Source organism: Phaseolus vulgaris, chromosome 3 (genome assembly GCF_051622355.1).
Source record: "Phaseolus vulgaris cultivar YP4 chromosome 3, ASM5162235v1, whole genome shotgun sequence".
Classification (NCBI taxonomy): Eukaryota; Viridiplantae; Streptophyta; class Magnoliopsida; order Fabales; family Fabaceae; genus Phaseolus; species Phaseolus vulgaris.
The window spans coordinates 47,675,808-47,685,737 of record NC_143500.1 but is presented as its reverse complement, the minus strand read 5'-3'; the positions used below and the strand labels follow the sequence as shown (position 1 = coordinate 47,685,737).

Below are 9,930 nucleotides of genomic sequence, written 5' to 3'. Positions count from 1 at the left end.
TTCTCCAAAAATCACATCAACCACATAAACTAAAAGATTTTCAATAAAATATATAATTAAAATTTCACATAAATTTCAATTAAAATAATAAAATATAAATGAACCATTATTTCAAAAAGCAAAAGTAAGTTTTTTATTTTTTTTAGCTTGTACAAAAATGAGTATCATCTGAGCGAGATTCTCTATCGCTTGAGTGAAAATCAACTAAAAAATACCCCAAAATTCTCACTCAAGTGAAAATGGACATGAGAGCATCATTTTTGTCACTTCATTTTTGTTTGAACGATAATTTTCTCGCTTGAGCGAAAATAAGTATTGAAATCAGATAGTTAGATTTAAGTGTCAAAATATTAATACAAATTTCGTTTGAATCACTTTGTGTGTGTTATAGATATTCCTTAATTTTATTGATAATTTAAGTCATGTAAACTAAAATATCTAGTGATAAAAAAGTGAAATGATATATATTGCATCATCTAGATGTTGTAAATATTTTTATGAAATTATATATTAAAAAAATGTAAAAAATAGTGGCTTTGGTATTTTTATTGTTGTGTCAACTTTTCTAGAACAAAGTATAGTTTAAATGTGCACAAATTTATGTTTTCTAACTCTCATGTAATCATATAAGTGTATAAGATTTATCATATAATTAGAAAAAAAAAAATCATCATGATCATCTAAAAACAAACATTATGAGCACAAAATGTTAGGTACCAAGTAAAAGATGATGAAGAATGGAGGTGAGAATTATGTGATAGAAGGGGAACACCCTTTAACCCAAACTTCAACATGTATATTTTTTTTATTTTTTTAATACTTGTGTGTCTTTGTTTATAGTTAATGTGAGATCACTCACACATCTCTTATAGCGAGACCTAACCATTTGTGATAGCAAATAACTTGATAATTTCAATAAACTCTGGATAGAATAGACTATAAATAACTTTGATACATGTTAAGGAGCGATTTAGAATGTCAAAAATATTTTGTGAACGTGATTTTGAAGTCGTGAAAAAGGAGAAAGACAATCACTGAAAACGGGAAAAGGTATACAGATTCACGAAGCTAGCCATTGTTTTTTGTCGGTTTTGTTTGAGTTTGGACTGAAAATATTACCAATTCAATCTAAAAGTTTAGACTTTGATATATTTGCTATTTTATTTTTTAAAAATTTGTCTAAGATACTAATTTGTTGTTCTCGTATGACTAAGATAATCAAGCCAATTCCAATATAATCCTCCCTCTCCGTTTTTCTTGAATTCAAACATGATTTTTTTTTTTTAATTTGTGTATTTATTTGAACCCGATTAAAGCCTTTAGTCACGATATAAACGTACCCAAGATAAAAAAAAGGGCTTAAAAAAAGTCACTAATGAATAATTATCTCTAAATCAATAAATTTCCAAAATTAATTTTGAGCAGAAAAGGAAAAAGAGAGATGAAATATTCTGAATATGATCTTCATTGACATATACATGCGACCCAAGTTTTGTGTAGAAATGGGTCCATGCAAATGAGAGCCCGTGAGTGGTTTTATTCCAAAAACATACCGAAAGGGGTGCAAGATATTTTGTGAGGGAATATGGATAAGATGTTGAATTGTGGTTCAGAAGAGTAAGATAAGAGTGAAGAGATAGTGCTTAGTTGGTGATCTGTGGATGGCATACTGCATTCCAAACTCACCATCACTCAAGGGTTGGAAGACAAGCACAAATGGCTTGTTTGGTTGGAACATAGGCAAGAAGAATGTTAATGACAAACCTCAGATTAAATACCATGATATTGATCTCTCTTTCTCAACTTCTCTGGTGGACAAAACATTTTTGAGAGGTACTACTACTATCCCTTTTTCTATCTGCCAAATTCTTAAAGAAAACATAGAATCATATTACTACTTCTATTTACTGTTACTATGATTCATCAACTTAATATATATTTGACATAATTTTGATCAGGGAAGGAGCTCAAATGCTGCTACAGGGCTACAATTGATGGGTTCAGTGCAAGTAATTTCCACGAATGCTGTGACTTCAAGGGGCCATGTGTGATAATCGGCTACACAAACAAGTCTTTCAAGTTTGGTGCATTTAACCCTGAAGGGTATAGAAGCACAGATGACTACTTTGATACATTTGATGCCTTCCTATTTTATTGGATAGAACATGAAACTGAGCCCATTATTTTGCCCAAGGTTGGTGGAAGTGGTGCAGCCCTGTTTGATTATGCACGTGGGGGCCCACAATTTGGGGCAGATGGGCTTCTCATAGGGCCCCCGTTGGCCCCAGTTATGGGGGGCTTTGCTGGGCCTGATACCAATTCTGGCATTGGTGACTTGAGACAAGCAAAGTCTAGATTGGGATTGTCTTATGCCAAAAGAGAGGATGGGAAGGAGTCTATATTTGGTGATGAGTCAAGGGCATCCCTTCAAGAAGTGGAAGTCTTTTGTAGTCCTCAAATTGCAAGCTTATACTAGAACTTCATAAGGAGGGTAAGGAATAATACTATTATACTATATTTTGTGCTGTCCACGTCTATAAGGAGTCAATGTCTATGCATTGTAATATTTTGTGAATGAATGAATATGTAATCACTTGGGTCTTTGATCTCATCTTCCACTACAAAGATTCACCAAGAAGTTTATAAAGTACCAATACCTGTATAAATTAACTTCCACTAGGATGCTTTTCACTCATTTCCTTTTCAATACCTCCAGTGGAGAATAATGGTTGAAGGATAATTTATTTCTTAAACAACCACACTTAGAGTATTGCTTAGTGAGGAAAAAGCCACATTAGTACTTTAAGAGTGAATCATATGTTGGTGGCTAGAATCTGCCACAATCTTTATCAGATTATAGGTCGTTTTGAGTTTGAAGAGTTTTGGAATTGCTGCCCCTTTATGAAAGTGTTCCTGAAAATCTATCTTGCATAGCTGACATGCATTAAGATTGGGAATGAGAAGATGCTGAGGGAACAATATGCTTACTTCAGAAGAAGGCAATGTGTCTCTCACTGTTTACTTTTGTACTTCCAATAAATATTAATCATTTTATCTGTTAACTTATAAGATTAGTATTTAACATTTTAACCATTATTTTAAACACTTTTACTAACTAGAAAGAATAAAAAATAGTCATGATAGTGAACGATAACCATCAGATAGTTTATAATATTTTAGAATTAACAAGTGTTGCTCAGGTCAAGATCCCAGCCTAATCTTATTATTCTGGAAATTGTTACAACTGTGTTATGATTGACAAATATAGGAGTTTGGTGGGGCTAATAAAAATGTAATAGTGATAGAACATAACTAAACGCACTTAAAAGAAATGTTGAGTTATACCTTATAAGATATCATTTGTTATGCTTCCATCTGTGCCATAAAAGATGTATTGGAAACATGACAGTGTAATCACCTTGGTATTTTTTTATACTTGGGAACCTCTGTGTGAACAACGGGTATTCAAAAAAATTCTTAATCGTTACACAACGAGCTTTTATGAAACAGACATTTTAAAATAGAGTCAATATATCGTGGCTTCGTGGAATCTTTGCATTGCGGTGCTAGAAGGTTCACCAAGGGCTTCTAAAAGTTATACAGGGGCTAGTTGAGCAGCAATATACAAATATCACCAAGATTGTGAAGGACAAAGTGTTCAATAATGTAACTGATTCTTTGGAACTCGGAGCGGTTGTTCTTATATCTCCCAAAATTCAAACTATAAGAGTTGAGTTTGTAAAGAAACATGCAAAAGCTGTAGCCCAGCAGTTAGTTATGCAAAATTTTACATAATCATAATCCTACTTGTTTTTACAAGTTCATCGTCATGATATGAGATGGAATAAATGAATGTAAACCTTAAAAGTTAGTTTTATAAAGTTAAGTTAGATTTAAAGTCAACTTCTTAACGAATATCACAGTCATTTAGAATCTATCCTAACAAATTTTATTAAAAAGAAAATTAATTATTGGACGTCAATCCACCACAACATCCTAACTGTTTTTGAAAGAGTTTCAAGTAGGAGAGAAATAATGCAGAAATACCTATAATTAGTACATGGAGTTTATTTTCAGATCTAAAATAACAAGCTTTTTAATGAGAAAGAAAGTAGTTATTATAATAGAAAGATAAACGTGTAATAAATACTTTATTTTTCAATGAAAACTTATTAGTTGTTTAAGATCAGTCTTAAGTCATGATGTCAACAAAAACAATAATAACATTGTAATGTGTATATAGTATATAGCAGCTATGGTAAGGGTATTTAAAATTTAAATCACAAATAGACTAAAACTGCTTAACTCGGAGTTAAAGCAGCCTATACAAAGTCGAGTTGCCAAAACTAACCGAGTCATTTGAACAATTAAGATTCTGAAGGTAGTGAAGCAGGTAAATGATGTGGATCTGTTAAAATTTAGAATTCAGAGTCAAAATTAACAGTAGAAAACTAACTTGCAGGATAAGGATTTAATAAGGTTCACTTCAATCATATTTTTAATTAACGTCAGATTAACCATTATTTTTTAGGCTACAATAAAAACAACAAACCCTCAAAAAGTTCCAACTAAAGATGTTATGAATGACTGCAATTAGGACAACCCTTCAGTAAACCAATTATGCTAGACTATTCTTTAGGACAAATTTTGCCCCCACATAATTAGCTAGCAATTTTGGTGGTCACTTGTTTAAGAGTTTAAAAATTATGTTGAATGATATCTGAGAAGGTATGAAGGAACAGAGGGAATGATTGAAAATAATGATAACACTCTACTCATTGATCTACAATTCTTCTTATAATTGAATTATTGAATTGATATGATATTGGTGAATAGTTATTTGAACTGTTTGGTTAGCATATGAGACAGAGGCGGTGGCTTCTGATTGAGTGGAGAAAAAAGCCAAAAGCTGGCACTGAACAGTCATCACAATTAACATAACACTTAGGTGGTGGATTGCAGAACCTAAAGGCAATTCCTTAACACACTCCACTGCTTAAGTGGTAAGGATGGTAGAATTTCTCAAATAGCACCAAATAATGGGTTGACATAATTCTTGCTTACTTCACGAAGTATTCCAATAAAATATTCTTTGGTTAAAGCTGCTGATTTATTGACATCGAATCCATTTAAAAGTCATTAACACCTATCATCCCCCACTAATGCAAAAAGGACAAGCCAGTCGTATCTTGGATGCTCATCAAAACAACTGTACGGTGAAATGTCTTGTCAATTCTAAATGTAGAATTTCATTACCTTTGTTTTTAAAGGAAAAAAACAAAAAATGAAGTGACCACCATATCTGGCGGCTGAGTTGACTGAAAGCTGAAGTCCTGTTATTCACATGCATAATTTCTTTTAGCTTTGTCTTCTACTTTCAGTTTTTCAAAATTAAGCGTCTGCATCATTGTTCATTTGGGACACAAACTATTTTAAAACCGTAATCTTACTGTATTGAAATTTTGACATAGAGCAATATGACAAATAGAATCTATCCCTCAATATTCTCATAGCTTGTTGAACATATATGAAATTCACAACAGGCAAGGAAGCCTTGAGTGAAGACAATCATAAGCACTGGAGTTTGAGTATTGACAGCATTTATATGAAGTTTTCCCATTATATAACTTTGTTTTATAGAACCACACACAGAGATGGCTGAATGTAAACCAACTCGGCAATATGGATAAAAGTGATCTTGCCTGGGGATCCTAAATAACAGTGTAAATCATAAACATAATCAATACCACTCCAAGCAGAAAATAATTTCTGCTTGCAACACAAGGTGATTCTACTCATTATTTATCACTCCAAGACATACATTAAAAAGCGTTGTCTCAGAATCCTTATAATGCCACACCAAGTAAAACTGCAGCTAACTAGTCCCCACAAGGATTTATGACAACCCTTAAATTGCCTTCCTGCAACCTCAAATCACCAGCTCTTCTTGGCCTTTAAATTAGTCCTTCATCACAATTTCACACCGTGCGCTGCAAGAAAAGTGAGAGAATGGTCTTCCATTTGTTTTTAGATTCTAAAAGGATCATGGATATGAGATTGAGTTAATTTGATCATGATCTTCATAAGGGACACCTCCTTTTCCGTAGAAGTCCATGGAATTCCATTGTCCTGAGTAAGGTGACATTATTTGACTGAGAGTATCAGCAAATTCAACTTCTCCATTGACATTTGAGTAGGAGAAACTAGATGGAGTTTCCGAATGTTCCAATGATTGAAATTGTGTCCCCATACGTGGTAAGTCATACCCTGGAAAATATTCAGCCACAGCATGTTGTAATTCAGGGTAGTCCTGCAGTTAGGGAAAGAAAAGTCAGTAACTTCTTCAAAAACTACTTATTCAATCTCAACTTTCCTTCTTTGTTCCTACTTAGATATACCTTTGAAGAATCAAGAATCATGTCAGGGGAGATCCAGAAGTTTGAAGGATTGGTTTCCAGAGAAGCTAGGTTAATCTCTCCCATTGGAGGCACATTGTATGGAGAAGAAATTGGGCTTGAATAACGACTCTCATTATTCAGGTGGCTCGCTTGAGAGGAAGAATCACCAGAGTTGCTGAATGGCTGCTCACCAGAGAATCTCACTGAGGTGTCAGTCCCATTGATGGAACTGCTTCCAGCCCTTTTGCCCTTGTTTTCTCCCTGTGTAGCACTTGCCTTCTCATTCTTCTTAATAACCCGGCACAAGGCAAAACCACCCTACAATGACCACAAACAAATCAGCCGAAGTCTTTCAGTATTACCCTCAAATTAAAGCCAACTCATTATAGAAGGAGTTAATAAAGAACAAAGAAGAATCAAAATTCTTTTACTAGTTAAAATTAACTTATACACCTCAATTTTTATTTTGAGACAATTTTTTTATAAAAGTTGAAGTACGTAAGATGTTTTTAACTAATGTTTAAATAGAAATTTATCCAAAATATGGCATGAATATAAATTGTACCAGGAAAGATGGTGTGGGTTGGCCAAGATCATCACAGAGGCGATACTCATGCATGACCCAATCAGTTCTATCTCCTAAAGGGGCCCTCCCAGCATAGAAAACCAAGGTCTTGCGGTACCCTGTAACATTGGATGGATTAGACTGGCACACCACCTTTCTGTCTTTTCCAGTGGCTTTCCAATACCCAGCTTTGGTAGCTCTATTTGTTCTTGATCCATTTGGATACTTGCGATCCCGCGGACAAAAGAAAAACCATTCCATATCCCGTTTTGGAAGGAAAGACTTCTCTGCATTACACACCTCACACGAGTTAGGCTTCTCACATTTCCTTGTGAGAAAAAAATGCAACAAATTGATTAAGTAAAACCATGACTTTTTTTTTACTAAAGAAATCCTATTGAACAGCTTTTAGTTTTACAGCTCAGAATGATTAACCGCTAAAGAAAAAGTGAAGAAAAGAAAAACAGACAAAACACTGCTGCTTTCTTTCTGGTATTCATAAAGTTGCGTTTCACACTGGTCTGGTCCATTTACTATGCTAAACTTGCATCAGAAAGGTTTCTTTTTTACGTGTCTACATAGTAAGGGTGCTGATAAAATGATCAAAATGTGAAATTGAAGATTACCCGGCAACTCCCAGGGATCGAATTTGTAAAAATCAATCACAGGGATGACTTCAAGCTCAATTTCAAGCCCCTCTACTTTTCTTTTAAGGTAGTATCCCACCAGTTCCTCATCAGTTGGATGGAAACGAAATCCTGGTGGCAGTGTTGCCCCTCCCATATTGAAAGAAAGAGTCACACAAAATTGTGAAGCTGATGAAGAAAAGTAATCAAAGCTATATATCAAGAAAATGGAAAAAAAAAAGTAGTTTCCAGGATCTTTTGGAAGGATTAGGATATAATTACTGCTAGGTGCCAAGACTATATCTATTATTAAAGATTTGGAAGATCCAGAAATAGAAGCTTTTGTCTACAGCAGACTTTTTGTCAAATGTCAAGTGACACTTCCACAGAGTGCATCCATTAAATGCAAGGATCATCGTCTTGAAGAAATTAGAAATCTCTTATGGCACCTATTCCCCTCCAACCCCACTACCACCCTTAAGTTTGGAAATCCTAAAAGCTGGAACAAAACGAATGCAATTAACTGAGTAGTACCAAGAAGTTGAAATAACTGTGACTCAACTAATTTTGACCCAATTAAGTTTGCAAAGCGAAAATGTGAACAAGAATCCACAAGTTTCCAAAAGGATAAGCTGATCAAAGCCCAAAATTTGAAAGAACAAATTCAGAATAACACTGAAAATGAGTGCACTAAGACAAAGTGGTAATGGATGTGTGAGTTGTTTGAGATGAGGAAGATGAGAGAATGTAGAGTAAAAGCATGAGTCACTGATGGTGTGCTATTTATAGCATTTGATGAGGGAACCAAAAGTCCAAAATTTAGCACACCGAAAGTTTGAGAATGAGATTACTTGTCTCAAGTGCACCAAAAATTCCAAAGTAAAGTGGCCCACCACCTTAACCAGTTCACATTCACACCTACAAACTATAGTTAACTTCCTGCAAATTCAATTCATTACAGTTATTTTATGTTCTCCATTTCATGTGTTTTGGGCTCTTCCCAAGGGCTTACTCCTTAATCTGCATCTTAGTTGAAAAATGGATTATAAAACTAGTAATGATTTAACTTGGCTTAAATCTATAGCTAAAGCAAAGTGTCGTGCCTCCAATTTCATCAAAGTGCGTTTCAATTTTCAAAGTATATTCATGAGTGAGTATATTCAACATTGACCGTATAAGCCCAAGAAAATGTTGAAAGTACAAAATTATTATCCAAGACTCTTAAAAGCCACTCTTGGTAGAATTTCTCCCTCACTTTATGGGACTTACAACCATTCTTTCCCTGTTTGAATCCCTGCTTTTTTCTTCTTCAAATAACACATACAAAAGTATGTTCAATGTGATGCTAAAACGCGTAATCTGTTATGTTTTTGAAAGGAAAACAAAAGGTTAAAAGCAATCACCTGTGTAAGAGCGACAACACTATGAAGCTTATTGCCTATTAAAATTGATTTTAAAAAAGTTGCATTAAAATGTGTGTATTTTGTTAGAAAGTACAAAAAATAATTTTGTGATATTCAAACAAACACAGGCTTACACTTACTACTTACTAATTATAATTTCATGTTGTTGTATTGCATTATCAAAAAACCAAATAATTAACGTAATATTAGTATCTTTATTTCCGTCTTCTTTCTTTCTTTCCCTTTTCCTGTGTATTTCCAGCGACATTGAACACGAATTGGTAACCTAAATGGGAGAACTTAATTTCGATAGACTACAAGCATAAAGCCCATTAATTAATTACAAATAATTTAAAATATAATTTTTAAAACAGGTTTTATAAAAATAACAATGGTATCTTTTATCACAAAATATATATTTTACCTACCATTCCATTTTCATTAAATCCTAAATTGAATGTCTTTTTGGTACAATAGCTTTCAATTTTTAAGTGCACGAGACCTAGGAATAAACACAATTGATTTGATGTGAGCTTTTCCTACCCTTAACCTCATTGAGACCTTTAATACAAATTGATAAGGAAAAGCTAAAAATTAAGATCCCTAACCAAATGAATATCTAAATCAAAGGAACACATACCATCATCAACAACAAGAAACAAGAGTAGCATAGAGCTAGTGGTTGCACTGGAACACTGAGAGAATTGTATCTTTTTACACCACCATTCAATAATAAATTGTCGTCTAAAAGAAGATTCTCTATGATTTTTCGTATATACTTATAATATTGAACAGAATTTGATATTTTTTTCTTAAAAAATGTTAACAGAAAGGTTTAAAGATTACAGAAGTGGTATGAAGTGAAAATGGATGGAAAAAAGTGAGGAAAATAAGAGAGTGAAGGGAAAGGGCATACAGTGGGGCCAGAGAGATTCCAT

The 9,930-nt window shown here is 33.7% G+C and overlaps 2 protein-coding genes across 2 annotated transcripts; one reads left to right on the top strand and one right to left on the bottom strand.

Moving 5' to 3' along the window:
• Positions 1-1,453: 1,453 nt before the first annotated feature.
• Positions 1,454-2,604, top strand: LOC137808170 (TLDc domain protein). The gene is made up of 2 exons (XM_068609146.2): positions 1,454-1,833; positions 1,959-2,604. Exons 1-2 carry the CDS (start codon positions 1,662-1,664, stop codon positions 2,474-2,476), a joined length of 690 nt encoding a protein of 229 aa, XP_068465247.2. The 5' UTR covers positions 1,454-1,661; the 3' UTR covers positions 2,477-2,604.
• Positions 2,605-5,583: 2,979 nt separating this feature from the next.
• LOC137808169 (NAC domain-containing protein 71) lies at positions 5,584-8,343 on the bottom strand. Its single transcript, XM_068609145.2, has 4 exons — positions 7,590-8,343; positions 6,964-7,250; positions 6,399-6,716; positions 5,584-6,310 (listed from the first exon to the last, which is right to left on the bottom strand). The coding sequence occupies exons 1-4, from the start codon at positions 7,744-7,746 to the stop codon at positions 6,044-6,046; spliced, it is 1,029 nt and encodes a 342-aa protein (XP_068465246.1). The 5' UTR covers positions 7,747-8,343; the 3' UTR covers positions 5,584-6,043.
• Between the last annotated feature and the right edge of the window lie 1,587 nt (positions 8,344-9,930).

Bases quoted from the DNA above. Each gene is read 5' to 3' on its own strand.
- LOC137808170 (XM_068609146.2), top strand. From the start codon at position 1,662: ATGGCATACTGCATTCCAAACTCACCATCACTCAAGGGTTGGAAGACA. The intron at 1,834-1,958 runs GTACTACTACTA...AATTTTGATCAG, and splicing joins GGACAAAACATTTTTGAGAG to GGAAGGAGCTCAAATGCTGC.
- LOC137808169 (XM_068609145.2), bottom strand. From the start codon at position 7,746: ATGGGAGGGGCAACACTGCCACCAGGATTTCGTTTCCATCCAACTGAT. The intron at 7,251-7,589 runs GTAATCTTCAAT...TGTGTAATGCAG, and splicing joins CGATCCCTGGGAGTTGCCGG to AGAAGTCTTTCCTTCCAAAA. The intron at 6,717-6,963 runs GTACAATTTATA...TGGTCATTGTAG, and splicing joins AACCCACACCATCTTTCCTG to GGTGGTTTTGCCTTGTGCCG.